The 16,270-nt window shown below is 38.3% G+C and overlaps 3 protein-coding genes across 6 annotated transcripts; 1 reads left to right on the forward strand and 2 right to left on the reverse strand.

Moving 5' to 3' along the window:
- Window positions 758–6,749, reverse strand: LOC18787218 (probable mitochondrial intermediate peptidase, mitochondrial). 2 transcript variants are annotated; one of them, XM_007220555.2, is made up of 18 exons: window positions 6,431–6,749; window positions 5,892–6,182; window positions 5,725–5,806; window positions 5,592–5,644; window positions 5,443–5,497; window positions 5,171–5,309; window positions 5,031–5,085; window positions 4,389–4,611; window positions 4,026–4,121; window positions 3,601–3,720; window positions 3,362–3,487; window positions 3,047–3,202; window positions 2,747–2,863; window positions 2,298–2,423; window positions 2,134–2,201; window positions 1,809–1,944; window positions 1,521–1,680; window positions 758–1,368 (listed from the first exon to the last, which is right to left on the reverse strand). In XM_007220555.2, exons 2-18 carry the CDS (start codon window positions 6,074–6,076, stop codon window positions 1,121–1,123), a joined length of 2,145 nt encoding a protein of 714 aa, XP_007220617.1. In that variant the 5' UTR covers window positions 6,077–6,182; window positions 6,431–6,749; the 3' UTR covers window positions 758–1,120. The 2 variants fall into 2 exon arrangements, with proteins under 2 accessions (XP_007220617.1, XP_020413447.1); XM_020557858.1 differs by lacking the exons at window positions 5,725–5,806; window positions 5,892–6,182; window positions 6,431–6,749 and having other exon boundaries at window positions 4,026–4,127; window positions 5,438–5,497; window positions 5,592–5,624.
- LOC18787157 lies at window positions 6,940–10,981 on the reverse strand. Of its 2 annotated transcripts, none has more exons than XM_020557859.1 (14): window positions 10,542–10,981; window positions 10,336–10,469; window positions 10,110–10,253; window positions 9,873–9,984; window positions 9,438–9,744; window positions 9,101–9,314; window positions 8,866–8,955; window positions 8,477–8,732; window positions 8,195–8,307; window positions 8,019–8,117; window positions 7,888–7,935; window positions 7,652–7,759; window positions 7,452–7,542; window positions 6,940–7,361 (listed from the first exon to the last, which is right to left on the reverse strand). In XM_020557859.1, the coding sequence occupies exons 1-14, from the start codon at window positions 10,783–10,785 to the stop codon at window positions 7,261–7,263; spliced, it is 2,061 nt and encodes a 686-aa protein (XP_020413448.1). In that variant the 5' UTR covers window positions 10,786–10,981; the 3' UTR covers window positions 6,940–7,260. The 2 variants fall into 2 exon arrangements, with proteins under 2 accessions (XP_020413448.1, XP_020413449.1); XM_020557860.1 differs by having other exon boundaries at window positions 10,538–10,627.
- LOC18785497 (protein LOW PSII ACCUMULATION 2, chloroplastic) lies at window positions 11,051–13,243 on the forward strand. 2 transcript variants are annotated; one of them, XM_007218418.2, is made up of 2 exons: window positions 11,051–11,538; window positions 12,555–13,243. In XM_007218418.2, the coding sequence occupies exons 1-2, from the start codon at window positions 11,124–11,126 to the stop codon at window positions 12,698–12,700; spliced, it is 561 nt and encodes a 186-aa protein (XP_007218480.1). In that variant the 5' UTR covers window positions 11,051–11,123; the 3' UTR covers window positions 12,701–13,243. The 2 variants fall into 2 exon arrangements, with proteins under 2 accessions (XP_007218480.1, XP_020413450.1); XM_020557861.1 differs by having other exon boundaries at window positions 11,078–11,538; window positions 12,531–13,243.

Consider the following 16,270-nt stretch of genomic DNA (forward strand, 5'->3'; position numbering starts at 1 on the left):
TCTTCTCATAAACAATTTGAGTTTTTCTCAAGTGAGGCTTATCTCCTGTGGATTTTTGAGTGTTTACTATGGATATTTCTGATCAAAAGGTTCATTGCAAAGGTAACAGCTCATTTGACAACAGGAAAAGCTTGACTGAGCACTTTGATACAATTCATGACAAGACTCACAAGCTATGTGGTGAGAAATTACTTTGCAAGGAGCCCGTCTACCCTAAGCATGAGATACATATTTGTATCCCATATGGGGTTTCAAGGATCAACAAGAATGAGCTCAAGAAGAAAGAGAAAAAGAACCAAGAGGAGTAAGAGATTAGAATATGCTGGGAGTTTAGGTATAGAATAGCATCGTGCAATTTATGTATGGGAATGGGAGGGTGGAAGGGGAACTAGGAGTAGTAAGAGATTAGAATATGCTGAGAGTTCAGGTATAGAGATTAGAATATGCTGTTACTCTCCAGAGGCAATCTTTGAAAAACAAGAACGTATCTATTTTCAATCTTATCAGTACTATTTTCTATATCCAAGTTATATTATTGCAATTGTCGCTCATCTTTGGCCAAATATGTTGTTCTTATCAACAGTTGTGAGAATGTTATTTCAAGATATTCTTCTGCGCCATTCACCATAGTAAGTTTGATTAAAACTGTGCAAGACCTCTTTCTTTTGTATGTAAGACAGCCTCATATTATAGTTTTCTGTTTCAGGAGAGAACTTCTGGTGCTAAATTCCTTTTGTTTTACTTAAGGTGTAGGACATAGTGAAGAATTGTTTTACTTTAGGTTTATTCGAATCAAATGGCTTCATTAATTATTCAGCGTATGCTACAAAATTCACATGGATGGGTAAGAATAACAGTTCAAGGAAACTTATTAATATCCATCAGAAAATGAATAAAAATTGCTACTCCACATTTGCCTCGCCAACTCCAGAATGAAATCTCTGCAGCTGTTAGCCCACGCTTGACATTTGCGTCCTACATTGCCTCCAACAAGAGCCGTGCCATAGTTTTGCCTCTTCGCTCACCTTCTTTTCTTCAAACCCCTCCATTTCATTCCTTCCCTTGCTATTTAGTTGACTAGTTCTTGTTAACTCAAATGGAACACAACAAGGGCTGTTCTCTATACCTTTTCCAACTTCATTTCATTACAAAGACAGGAAATATCAGGAACCATTCCTCCATTAAAATTCCTCAGGATCCCATCTCCTACAAGACCACTTAACAAATGGGAAGGTTCTTTAGCTCCCCCATGCTGTAAGAATTTTGTTCTTAATGCAGTTCCCGTAGTTAATGATAGTGGATCCTCCTGGCACAGTTTCTGCCATATTGTTGCGGCAAAACATTTGGCATACAAGTAGCTATAATAACCTGCAAGACAAGTACATTTTATCAGCCATGAAAACGAAATTGTACACAAAAAGGATATTATTAATAATAATGTTTCTAAATTTCACATTTGATATACTTTTGAAGCTCAAAGAGGTTCAAGTTTGTGGATGAGGCTGATAATTTGAAGTTACCTGCACCATAATTCAGGAGGTGATTGAATCGGGCCTCCCAGTGTGTGCCAGCCGCGTGCTTCCAACTAGTATATTGTCTTTTCAGATCTGCCACAATAGAACTTGTTGGTGGAGTTGGCTGTTCCCCAAAGAATGTTTGGTCAATAACAGCATAAAAAATCTGAGAACAGGAAACAAGCAAGCAAGCAAACATTGGTCAGTATTCCTTCTTTGTTGGTTTTCTCGTCTTCTCTTCTAAACACTTAGTGATCATTATTGTTTTATCCAGGAAGGTCCTTGGACAATAACCTGACGTTGCAATTCAGTTGCAGCAAACATCTTTCTGGCACCCTGCATTGACTCTACCAGTTTCTCAGGGATGCTTTCACCAGTTGAATAGTGTTTGGCAAATGTCTTCAAAACTCGGTAATCCCATGAATAGTACCTTGACATATCAACAGAAAACATTTTCTCATCAATATCCCAAAAATAGACTGATAATTCAGACAGTTGCGACAATTAAAAAGTATCATGCCAAACATATTCATTCAACTACATTGTCTTTCATATATTTCTACAAAGATTTTCATCAGATGAAAGAATGATGGAATAATAATCATAGCATTCAACTCACTCAAAAAGGTTTGAAGGTGCTTCCGCTAAATCAAGAGCCACCCTGGTACCTGAAAAGTGTTGGTAATCCTACAAGAAAATATAAAAAATGTATTATGGAATTTGTGGCAAGGAAGAGGAGGTGATATAGCTTGTCCTCCGAGTCAAAAGGTATTTCTAGAATACCGTTCTTGAAAGCAAAGAATGAAGAGCATGTCCAAACTCATGAAACAGAGTTTCCAATTCCCAATGATTCAGCCTTGCAGTTGATGAATTATGTGAAGCAGAAAAATTGCAGACAAGAGCAACAACCTGCACGCCAAACCAGAAAGTCATTGAATGAGTATCTAACTTTTTGGTAATATAGTCTGCAACCCAAGTCAGACATTTTCTCACAAAGAGGATTCCAAAATACTATGTTCTGATATTTAATTAGAGAGTTTCTCCAACAAAAATGCAAACCCATCGGAGTGTCAAAGGTTTTTAGTGTCCAAAGGAAGTATTTGCAAGCCCTAATTCGCTTTTCGTTCCATTTTGAAGAATCCAACTAGCTAAGAATTATACAGTATACTCTTTAAAAATGCGTAAATGTGCAACATAAAATTTGACAGGAGAAAAAATGTCTATTTACATACAGGAAGTTGATATTCTGTTTCAGAAACCATGCGGCCACCTTTAATTGCAAAATGAGCACAACCAGGATACTTGCCCTTTCTTGAGTACAAATCAAGGTAGAGATACCCCAAATCACCCTGTAACAAGTGCATAGATTCTAATCAATATACGTGAAAATCACAGAAGACAAAATCAGTACAATCATGCACAGGAGTTTAATTGCGCATGTAATTGAAGCATTCCCAATGCTGCAAGGAATTCTCTTAGACTGTATAACACAGACCGAAGACATTCACACGTATTATCATCCATGTAAATACCTCTTCAGGATGATGAAGAGACATTTTAAGCACATCTGGGTGCCATGATTCACCTGGTGCTAGGGGAATGCTATGAAACGTGGCACCAAACAATGACTCCACCAGCACCTTCAAACCCTTAATACATTGAGGCAGAGGAAAATACGACGCTACAACCTGCATGAGAGAGACAGAGAGTCAATAAAACTTCCCTTGCCATCAATATGATGCATTAACAAGTAAATCAAAGAGATGGTATTCCACAAGCATCGTAGTAAGTAAACATTGCAGTTATCAGTTCTTTACTTCAAAAGCAAACATGGGAGCATAGCATACCGAAGAGTCCAAGTCATAGGCAGAAGACTTCATCATTGCGGTGTAATATGCCTCATCCCATGGCTCTAAATCTCCATATTGCTGACCACATTTTTCTCTTTTAAAATCCCTAATTTTTTTTAACTCCTGAAGTAAAAGTAACATCATTAAAAGATAAAACCTGCAGTGTGATCTATAGTCAAAATGAAAGAGTAGCAATACTTTCAAACACTACAAATGTCTTCCAAAGGACATATTACCTCATCAGCGCTGGGTTTGACCATCTTGCTCATCTCTAGCAAAAAAGACATCACAACTTCTGGTGACGAAGCCATATTAGGCTTAACAGTGAATTCAGCATAAGATCTATAACCCATTATCTGCATTCAACAATAAGAACAAAGCATACCCATAAGTACAAATACAACAGAAAAAGACCCTACATCAATCCATATCCACTACATTTCAAATCAGACAATTCCTACAAACTATAGATGTCTACAAAGGATCACAAGAGATCTGCATTAAAGTAACTCCTCAAATGACATACAAGTCTAGAAGGGAAAATGTTCTTGTGAGCAGTAACTTTAACCTGATTCCACACAGGTTTGGAAAGCCTTCTCAACATTTTATAATACTACAGAGAGAGAGAGAGAGAGAGAGAGAGAGAGAGAGAGAGAGAAACCTGAGCAAGCTCATGGCGGGAAGCTACAAGTTGATCAAGAACACCAAGGTTTGCATGAGGAACAGAATTTCCTTTGATATATGCCATTTTCCGGACCTGAAACCAAATTTTAGTTAATTAACAAAAAGACAAGCATAAAACACAATAAATGCAAATGGGAAAGAAATTTAAGTGACATGCAATATTACAAAGCCCAATTTCATTTGCAAAGTAAAGAAAATGAGAAAAAACAAAGAAAGTGCATCCATAGTGTAAACTTAGTTTCCATATTCTGGCATCTAGAACTTACTGCCCTAACTCCCTACCCCAGAAAAGATTCAGAAAACAGGAAAGTCGAGTTTCACCGAACAACAATCAAGTTACCTCATCATTTGGTGCCCCTTGCAGAACACAAGATAGAGTGTGCGGGTCTGTTGTTATACGAAACCCCTTCTCGTTCATGGTACCCCCGGGCCTCCACGAGTCCTTTGAAACTACAGATGTTGAACGATAGATGGGCTTAAGAAGATGGTGCAAATTTCGGGGTATAAGTGACGCTGGGAAAATATCCACAGTACCCGGGTCATTGACGATATTTTGATTGAACCTAATCCAAAAACAAATGCATTTGAAGCAAAAGTAAAGTCAATTAGTCAAGCTCTTGATTTAAAAGCAAAAATGAAAAGCATGGTAAGCAGTTAAAATTATATCTCCACAACATTGCAAAACTTGAATAAGATACTTTTGGCCCTAGGCTCTAATGGAAAATGGGCAGTGTGGGCCTAAGCTGTGTCTTTGGTTCAAATCTTACAAGCACAATAATTGTGTGGCAGCATTAGTCAAACAAACCAGTAGAAAATAACTTATTTTCCTAAACCTGGTAGCAGGCCTAAAAGTTCTAACTTGCAGTTAACAATTGGCACAGAGGAACGCCAAAAAAAGAAAAGAAAAAAAACAATAAGATTAGTAGAATGAGTGTCACTTAAAAAAAAATTGAAAAAAATTTAAATAAATTAGAGTACTTACTGTCTGCACAATTGGGAAATTTCTATACTCAGCCGGTTCACTCTATCTACTTTCTCTGCAAAGCAAAGTGAGGAGTTATTTAGCTGCAACAAAATCCCTGCTGTAACAGCAGCATAAAATGACAAGAAGAGAGCAAGTACCAGCAGAAAGATGAATCCCACTCCTCTCAAAGTCAAGGCGGAGGTAATGCGCAACCCTATGAGCTTCGTTGGTGAGCAAGTTGCCCTCTTGCTCAGCTTTAATCATGGCATTATATAAAGTATGATTTGTATTTAGATACTGTAAGACAATGATGAAAATTTTCAAATCAGATACTGGCAATGGCTCATGACTACAATACAATTTACATACATAACAAAACCGTGAGCAAAAAGTTAATAACACTTGCAAAGACGATTCACCGTCACCTCACATGTAGATATTCATTAACTCTTATTGAAGCTTTGATCGCCTCCTCAACAAATTCCCTAATGCACAATCAAGTGAAAATCGACAATGAAATACCGAAACATAAAAAACTACAACAATAAAAAAAGTCAAAAAAATTCAGAGAATAATAACCTGTCAGGATGAGTTTGTCTACAAAGCTCCGCGGAGTCAATGACAGAACAGACCTATGCAATTAGAGAGTATAACAAAGAATTAGTCCAACAACTCTTAAAAAAAGAGAATTAGACAAACTGTGAGACCTTACTGTGTTAGAAATCTCATCCATGGCTCTTATTATTTCCGCTGAGGAAGGCATCCCTGAAATGTATGCAACCAGCTCTCCGGACCTAAAAACAAAAACAAAACGAATGAAAATGGGGAGACTGATGGAAATCAAAATGCCATGAATATTGGGATTTTCAAAGTTTGGACCTTTCGATAGCATCGTCGACGAAACGTCGAAAGCCTTTTGGGGTCTTTAGGTGGTCGAAGCCATAGAGACCGGTGGCGGTGGAGAAGGCGTACTGGCGACGGGTCGTAATAGGGCCCGGATAGCCGAATATATAACCGGGTTTGAACCGGAGCTTTGGGCAAGACCGGCGGAGGAGGCTGAGCATTGTTTTTCCGGTGGCGCCGTAGTGAGGTAGGTCTGCGGAGGTTTTTTATGTTCAGTATGTGTACGACGGACCAGATATCCAACTGGTTGGGCCGTGGATGTCAAATCTATATATATAAAGCAAAAGGTAGAGAATGGTGAAACATTCAAAATACCAGAAAATACCTTTGGATAATGCAAACATTAAGAATTGAAATTATTAATTAAATAAGGATAATATGGTAAATTTACACTTTTTATATTAAAAAAATAAAAATAAAAAGAATAATCAGATAATGGATTCTATTTTTATGGACCACAACTACCCATTATCTTTTTTAATTCTAAAATAAATTTAAAGTTAAAAAAAAAAAACCTCTCGCAGGTGCGGAAGCGCGTGCAGAGAGCTAGTTTAAAATAACGGTAAAACAGACTTATATTTTGACAGTTTTCACTGTAGCAAAAGAAATGTTATATGCTTTTAAGATAATTGCTGCCGGACCGGTCCACATATTGATTAATCAACATTATCATCTAATTAGATCATACCCAACTCAAAAGTCACGTAACACTTAGCTTATCCATCATATCATCAATCAAAATAATCAATAAACTTACACACCAAATGATAACGTTAAGTCCTTATTTTGAAGTCATTAAGTTGCTGCTGGACCGGTCCGAAATTACTAACCACCAACTTGATGGCTTTAAAATAAGGACTCAACATTGTGATTTGGTGTGTAAATTTATCGATTGATGATATAATGGATAAGGCAAGTGTTACGTGACTTTTGAATTGAATATGATTTAATTAGATGATAATAGATGCAAATGGCGCTACAAATCCACAGTCCACCATCTTTCACAATTCAAAAACAAGAATTAAGCACTTAATCCCCATGCGCTGCATGTTGTTGATGATGATAATCAATATGCGGACCGGATCTGGCAGCAATACCGGGTCCGGCAGATATTATCTTAAAAGCATATAACATTTCTTTTACTACAGTGAAAACTGTCAAAATATAAGTCCCTTTTACAGTTATTCTAAATTTAACATCCACGGCCCAAATGTCAAGCGCGGGCTAACAGCTGCAGAGATTTCACTCTGGAGTTGGCGTGGCAAATGTGGAGTAGCAGTTTTTATTCATTTTCTGAGGGATAATCATAAGTTTCCTTGAACTGTTACAAAATCCTCCCCTTGTACTACTTAAAGCTGCCAACCGGAAGTTTGCTGCTCAGAGACTCTATCCATTCCCGAATAATAGAATTCACTTCATCAGGCAGTTCGTCGTGGGGGCAATGACCTGGATTTAAAAAAAAACATTAAAAATAAGTAAACTTCCAAGAAACTTTTGAGTCTAAATGGAGCAGGATTATGCAAGTATTTTACCCACCGGCATCCAATTCCTTGATTATGAACCCAGCGCAATGCTCTTTAAGCATAGCCACTTTTGACTTGGAATCAGATATTGGATCTCTCATTCCCTACATGACAGAACTTGATTAAGGGACCAAAAAAAAAAAAAAAAAAAGAAGATGATCAAATGATGGAAGAGAGAGAGAGAGAGAGATTCTCTGCTTGTTAAGATGTTACCTGTACAATCAAAACCTCCTCGAATCCATCCAAGAGATAATTTAGTGGGACTGATAGATTGAAGCTAAAAACGCTTTCTAGGACCACTGCCACCCCAGGATCATATGACTTTCAAGTTATGTTAAGGAGATAATTTCTGACAAATTACACATGTCCTGGTGGCTCCAAAAGAAAAATCAGCAGTGACTACTAGTTCCTAGAGAAACAATAAATATACTTGACATGAAAGAGGATACTGCTCTTAGCATTTCATCAATAAGCCAATTGTCAACTCGCTCTGTTTTCTGCAGAGCAAAGGTAGTAAAAACACAAATCAATACTATAAACGTGAACCATATTCAAAATATAGAGCAATAGAGATACTTACAGCTGGATAACAATTCTTCACTATGTCCTTGAGAGTCAACCTTAAGTAAAACAAAAGGAATTTAGCACCTAGCCATGAAGCACTAGAAGTTCTTCTCTCCTGAAACAGAAAACTATAATATGAGGCTGTCTTACACATGAAAGATAGGGGTCTTGCACAGTTTTAATCAAACTTACTTTAGTGAATGGCACAGAGGAATATCCTGGAATAACATTCCCACCACTGTTGATAAGAACAACAGATTTGGCCAAAGCAGGCCAAAGACGAACGACAATTGCAATAATATAACCTGGATATAGGAAATAGTACTGATAAGATTGAAAATACATACGTTTTTGTTTTTCAAAGATTGCCTCCGGAGAGTCAGTTGAAAAATGAAGTAGATAAGCCACCTAGAGAAAAGAATGTAAGAGGTTGTTTGGGTAAGTTGCTCATCTCGTTTCTAGTTTAAAACATACCACCAATTGAGTTCCCAACAAGATGCACTGGTTCACCCACAACTTCAATAATGAAATCTCTAAGCATTTCAGCCCACAAGAGTTCAGTGTATACAACATTTGGCTTTTCTGATTTTCCAAATCCTAAAATTGTTATGGCCCAAACTCTGTTTCCACCTTCTGCAATGCTACATATGTTGTCACGGTAATGCTCCAAGAAGGCTCCAAAACCATGAACAAGAAGACTAGCAGGACCTTCATGACCAACAACTGTATACTGACAAAAGGATAATATCATAGTGAAAGAGTATATACGCAAATTTAAAACCAAACCCAGCTAAGTATTTCTTTCAGATTAGAAGCCATGGAAAGTCTTTGAACGAGCAGAAGATCAGTTTTGAACAGAATACCTGAATTAGATAGCCTTTCCATCTCCAACTACGAATATGATATCTTCTATCATCATTTATCTGACTTTTTAGAGCCACAAGCGAATACCACTGCCACAAAAAACAACTCAGTTGCTTACAAATATACTATGCAAAAATTATGATTTTAAAAAAGCTAGCAACCTCACAAGGTGAGTCTCCAAAGAACCACTTCAATCAGAACATATATATATTTAGTGCATAACTGGTATAGCACCTCCATTGAGCACACTGAATCAACAGTTGTAGCAACCGTAGCGGATGAATATCCAAAAGAAGACAGAAATCCAGAATCTCGTTCTTTCTCATACTTGAGAGCTTCAAAATGTACTCTCCTTCTGGATAGAATGCCAAGAGAAAGGGCAGGACCAAAGAGTGTAGTAAATGAAGCCCCATTCCGACTTTCAGCATAAGGCATCCTTTCATGTACCCTGCAACCAAATAATCCCAAAATACCCTTTTTTTGGTTAATGCAGATATGAAGAGAAAGGAATATATGATTATTTAAGGTTTTTTTCTTTCTCTAAATAACATTATAAAATATGACTACATACTCCTTCCAGTAGTGATCCCGTTCTGTTCCCTCTAAATATCGCAAGTATGCAGCCAAAGCTTTCAATAAGTTGCTTGTCCCCCCTCCCACAGAACGTCCTTTCACAAAGACAGAATTCTCGTGTCTCTTTGACTGGACCTGGACATGTCTAAAACTCGAATTGATTGTATTTCTTCCTGCGGGCTTCAAAATTTCCTTCATGAGAATTGTTTCAGTCAACATCTCCTTCGTTGAAGCCCAACTCTCTTCCACTTTGCATGGATTTGCCTTCACAAACTCCTTCAAATCATCAAACGTGGGGATAGCACCTAAAATCACAGTACAGTTATCCTAGTCACTAGTACACATATTACAAGATAGAACTTTGCTAAATTTTAGTAACAAAACAAATCAAGTACAAGTATAAGCAGAAACATGAACAATCTTGGAACTTTACCCCAGTCCAATTCCATTTCACCACCAGTTAATGTTGCCGGAGGAAGTGGCAAAGTTATCGGTAATCGAAGCTTGGTAAAATCATTGTACGAATCAGGAATATCTTTCAAACTCTACACATTATACACATTCATACAATAATTAAAATAACTACAACCACTCAATTATAAACTAACTTGATGAACAACCAGAATTCTCAAACATAAATCGAAAAACTAGTCAAGAAAAACAAAACTACCTTCACATCATAAAACGGAGTCCGCCACAGCACAAAGTTGGGCGCAGAAGGCATTGCTTCCAAGGTGCCCTTGACACTACCAGTCATCTGCCTAAATCCATACTCCACCTCCTCCTCAGCATAGACAGTGGTGACAAGCTGAACCTGTTCCAATCCTCTGTGATGATGAGTGGTTCAACTAGTCTCTCATACACAGTAAGCAAAGCTAATATATTTATCTAACAACCTCTTTTACAAGCTCTTGTAGCGCACTCTCAGCACTCCCCAGCCTGATCATCAAGTTCGAACCTTTATCTCTCAACGAGCTTCTCAAATCTTGTAAAGCAAGCACAAGCATTTCTATCATTTTCTCGGGAAAACCTGCACATTTTACTCCCATCAGTTCATCTATGTGTATTATTGTTCATCAGTGTATATATACGTCAGACCTACGGGAGATGATGCGATGATCGAAGATGTACAGAGGAACTACGGCGTTGTGGTTAGAGGCGGCGAGAAGGGCTGGGTGATCGTCGATTCGAAGGTCGTGCTTTAACCAAACGACGGCTACGCCGGCCTTCTCTGCATCGGTGACCGCAATTTGAGCTTTGAAACGGCACCGTTTGGGTGAGAAGCGGAGAGTGTTTGGGGAGAAAGAAAGCGAGGGAAAGTGTAGGAAAGTGACGAGTGAGGCCATGTGGGAGAGGAATAGACTGTGGAATGTGGATGTGGATGTTCATGTCCATCAAAGGAAAGTAGAGAGCAAAAGTGTTATTGAGGATAAATCAGAGGACTTTGAGAGTTTGACATTGTTTGAAAATGCAGAAAACTATTTTTGTGGTGCAGAAAATTGAATCAAACACCTGAAAATTGAAATTGGGATTTTGTGGAGGAGAAGAACCCAATGCACCACACTCTCAGTCGAGTCTCGTAGTGTTTCGTTAGTGGGGTAAACGACATGTCGTTCTCTTACAGGCCAAAAAACACAAAAAGGAGCCAAAGAAGGAAGATTTCTACTAACCAACTAAACTGAAAATGGGGCTACAAATCCACAGTCCCTCATCCTTCACCAGCAAACCCTATCATCATCTTCCTCACACTCCTCTGCTCCACTTTTCAGTCAGAACCCAATTCACAGTCAAGTTACAGACACCATCAGAGCCGTCCAAGCCCAAAGCTGAGACCACCCAGGCCTCACCCAAGAAACCCACCTCAGCTGGGCTCGGCTTTGGCTCATCTCCTTCTTCTCCAACCACGCAGAATGTGACTTCTGTCCCTAATAAGAAGAAAAGGGTAATTCGGAGGTCACCAGTGGAAAAGCCGCTTCTTTATTCTGAAGAAGATGAGGCTAAGGCCAAAGAGATGGGCACAAATGAGAGCGCTTTTGTTCTTGCTTGGTTGGGGCTTGGCGGTGTCATTCTAGCTCAAGGACTTCTTCTCGCTGCATCGGGTACGATTACTCATCCCTCCATTAATTGTGATTGCACTGGTGTGAATCACAATACCCAATAAATGATATTTTTATTGGGTATTGTCTAAAGAATAGATTTTTGTTCAGCTTTTGGTTGAATTATAGGAGTTAATAGGTTTGAATCATTTGAATGTGGGTGAGAGTTAAGTTAACCAGTATAGTTGTGTTATTGTTTGCTTTGATGGCTTTCAAATTGTGTTGTCAGTTATCTAATCTTGGCTTGCTATATCTTATTGATGGAAGGAGAATTGTTTATCCAAAAATGTTTTGTGTTGCAGTAACAAACGCTTTGACAATAAACAAAAGACCAATCCCGTTGGCCCAAATCTTCCATTCAGACTGTTTTGGTCCAAAGAGAAATGAGGTTTAGTAAAGGGTTTTACTCATAGGTTGCATCTTTGCTTATCTCAGTCCGGCATGTTAGCCAGTTAGGACTCAAATTTCATCATTTAGAATCCAATTCAGTATCTTGTGCTCATCTGCAGTCATTCTTTTAGTCTAATGACTCTAATCCATATAGAAAACCCTTGTTGGTCCCAAACATTCCTGTCCCTTTTTCGTGCCCAGACATATCTACCATGATACTGCACAAAATGGTTCAAGTTCTAGAACATTTGTCCAAACAAGCGGCTCTATTTGAACTGAATAATGTTCCGCTCTCACTGACTGTCCTATGACTTAATTCGAAAAATCAACACAGAAACACCATTTTGATCTTCTTCCTGGAAGTGCAACACCAACTATCAAACATTGATCACATTCAGCTCACAAACCATTCCTTTTAAGAGCCTAACATATTCAGCTGACCCCCCTGATTATTGGAGTATTTCTTCACATATCGGAAAAGGCAGTACATTGTCCATAATGATTGATTACTTTAATGTAAAGCAAAAGTTTTATGCGATAAGTCATGGAAGTTATTTCTATAATCGATTTGATAATTTACGCTTTACATTCTCTTCACGTTGCAGATGATAAGTTAATTTTCATTTCAGGCTTCCTGCCAGAAGAATGGGACAAGTTCTTTGTGAAGTATTTATATCCATCTTTTACACCAACAGTCGGCTTGTTTGTTGCTGGAAGTGTTGCGTACGGAGTTTTGAAGTATCTGCAGAACGAGGAACTTAAAGGTAAGAAATGATATTTATTTGTATAGATAGTACATGTGGAGCCAATTCAGTAGTTTTTCAAGCTGTACTTGTAGTGCTTTCATGCTTGATAGAAAGATGAATCAGCTGAGAAATTGCAAACCACCTCCATTGGATCTGTTAAGCACAATGTGCCATCCCTTGATTAATTTCTACAAGCTATACTTGAAGCCATGTTATTTTTAAAAGTCACATGGCAAAAGTTCAGTAACAGGCAGACCGTTGGATCTCACATGTGTCCCAGGCCCCATTGAGGAGAACCCTCATGTTCTAATGGTCTATCCTGTCACTGGACTATCCAGGTCAAGAGAGAATCCATACACAATTGTATGCTACACTGTTTTTGCCCTGTGCTCTTGGCCTTCATCCTTTTACTTATGTTGCTTTATACCATAGTATTGCACCCATCAGTCATTGTTAGAATTAGAAAGGAGTTGATTATCTGGTGCAACATTCATCCTGTCATCCTTAGTTGGTAGTGATGTATTATAACAAGCTTGTCATGATTGGATTACTTGTTTGTGTTCTGCTTTGAATTTTTTCTTTTATATACTTCCATTTTTTGCTTCTCTATTGCAGTCCAGTTGCTCTCACCCATCTCTTGCCCTCTTCTTAGATATTATTAAGTTGGTTCTGGCCTCGTGACTGAAAAGTGCACTTTTCTCACCATTGAACTGTTGTGCTTATTACATCAACTTAATCCACCTCTCTCACCATGAGATCTGTGATCACATCAACTTAATTTTTTTTTTTTATTAAACCTTGAGCAGACACCCTACATTATTTTCTATTTCTAGGTTTGGAACCTGTGAAGGTGGTCTGCATCTTTTTTTACAAGTTATAACCAATCAGTCAATCACTTAAGGGAGAAACTTCATTAATTCTTATTGCATCCCTATCCCGATGTAAGGTTAGATAAAGATAAGAAACCCTTAAAGATTCCACAATGTCCACTGCTGCATAAACGATTGAAAAGGAGGTGAAAGTCTTGGCTTGGGTGAGGCGGTCGGACCACATCGCCTGTACAGCTGCCCTCACAAGCAAGGGGAACCCTTGTGTTGGGACCCTACCCAGCCCCACAATGGTCCTACCCCGAATGCAGGGGGTTCCACTTGCTTGTGAGTGTGATCGTAAGGATGACGTGGTCCGACTGCCTCATCCAAGACCTTCTTGAAAAGGAAAAGGAGAGGCATATTTGTACTGACTGAATTTAATTACAATGGTTGCTGGTATAATCTCTAGGAGGAGAGGAGGAGGGCTTGCAGTCGTTGTTCTAACAAAAAGTCCATCTTTCCTTCATTTATTTGACCATGAGTGGTACAGTTGGTGTATTTGGCCCGAAGATCCTAACAGTTGGCACCAGAAACACTTATAACCTCTGATCAATCGATCTGAAAAATATTTGTAGTTTATGTGAATTTTTTTGGGGGGTCATATTCATTTCTGGCTGCCTTTGAGGAGAATGTAGTGTCAATTTTCCCAAAGGACCACCCAATCATTGATTGATTACCCTCGTAGCAGTTGGCTTCCTTTTCCCAATCCATTCTCTGTCGGTGACTCTGACTCTCTGAGTGCCTCGCTTGATCAACTTTGTGTGAGAATTAGATGACAATGAGCTTGACTTGAGGTCCCCTCTCCTAATTATTCTTCTTCTTTCCCTTTGCATTTCTCATTAGATGATAGTCAATTTGGACAACTCATTGCTCTAAATGATAATCAGATGGCTTCCCTTGCAATTCACAAAACCCGACCTGTCCGGCCCGACTTGTTTAAAGTTGAAACCAGAAACCAAACAAACACTAGAGTTAAAATTTTGCGAAATGCAACTTGTTATATGAGTTTTCAAATGAAATACTTGTGCATCGGGACCCAGAAAGCAAGAATATTATTCATCTAGTAACCTCTTACGATACATGTCAAGGAAAACAAAACAAAAGCATGCGTAAAAGTGTAACACCTATCCAATTTTATATACACAAAAACACTTGAAACTTTGTCAAAGTCGGGGCTTCAGGCGCCGCTGCCACTTTTATAATTATGTTTTCAACACTGATTAGATTAAAATAATCAAAGTGCTAAACATTTGAGTGACACTCCTGCTATTAGTACTAGCCATATTATTCTTCCTCCATTTTCAGGTCAAAACTTATGTCCTAAATAGTTTGGATTTTCAATTTGCAAGTTGATGGAGTGAGGGCCAGCTGGGGTTTTCCGCTTGTATGTGTAATGCATTTTGACCGCTAAAACTTGAAATTGTCTTTTAATACTTTCGATGGGGTAACCCAAATTGGGCCATACCATTGAACTAAACAACAAAATTCTTGAACACGAAGTCTTTCTATGGATCTGCATGATTATGAGTTTGTTATTTAGTCAATGAGCTCTTATTATTATTACTTTTTACACAAACGATATTGGGAGGAGGGATTTAAACCGTGACCTTGAATTTAAGGAAAACAATATTGGAGAAGAGGGATTCAAACACGCGACCTTGAATTCAAGGGTAACTGCTCTTATTATTATTGGTTCGTGTAAAGTAAGTCATTAAAACGTACCCAACACAAGAGAAACAAATGTATCGGAGCCCCCGGTGAAGTTGGAGCGCCCCTGTGCTGGCCAAGTTATTACTGTGGAAACACAAACAACTGTAGGTTGTGCTTTTCGGCGGGTTGTCAAGCAGCAGGCAACTGAGTTGGTGCCTCTTTTCATAAAAAGTAAAACTGAAAAAGCATTCAAGATTTTATTTTTTTAAAAGATAACACAAAATAAAATAAAAGTTGTAGTATCTCGTAAGCCTCACGGCCCAAATCCCGATAAAGTTAACCTAAGAAATTTGAGAGGAGAAAGGGAAAATAAAAAAGAAAAAAGAAAAAGAAACAAGTGGGGCGCAAGGTACTGAAGGAGAGAGTTGATGAAATGCACACACAGGTCGTCTGAAATTGACACTTGATCCAGTGTGCTAATGGCACATACTAAAACATTATGATACAACCTCATTTTCATTTCATTACCAAAAGAATCAATTGGAGTCTCGTGGTGGACGGCAATGAAATCTTACCAGTCAGTTTTGAAGGGACTCATCTTACAAGTACGTTTTGTTGGTATATGATATTAGTTGGAAACTTTCAATATTGGCCAAACCCACATAACTGTGAGATTATGGTGAAAACTGTTTGTTAGAGTTTAGGTGGCCGATGGATATTATCGAAAACTTAATCATCTTCGTAAACTTTATTGATGAACATGATATATGTTAGATCATTATAACTCTAGAGTGATTTATCATAAGAAGGAGCGATGATAAGTATAGGCTTGAGGTTATCATGGACAAACAAATATACCGGTCTAACTTTGTCATTGAGGCGTGTCCATGATCGGACAACTAAAGCAAAGGAATAGTAAAGGTTCCTCTCTGTAAATGAATGTCTACATAGGAAAAATCATGAAGGTAGGGCCTATAATCCTGTCTTTTTCATGTTGTGAAATCACCAAGGCTATGATGATATGGGAAAACAAGTTTAACCTGTTTAATAATCAAAGTGGAATTAAAAGAGGCATATGAT

This window comes from Prunus persica, chromosome G2 (genome assembly GCF_000346465.2).
Source record: "Prunus persica cultivar Lovell chromosome G2, Prunus_persica_NCBIv2, whole genome shotgun sequence".
In the NCBI taxonomy this organism is placed as follows: domain Eukaryota; kingdom Viridiplantae; phylum Streptophyta; class Magnoliopsida; order Rosales; family Rosaceae; genus Prunus; species Prunus persica.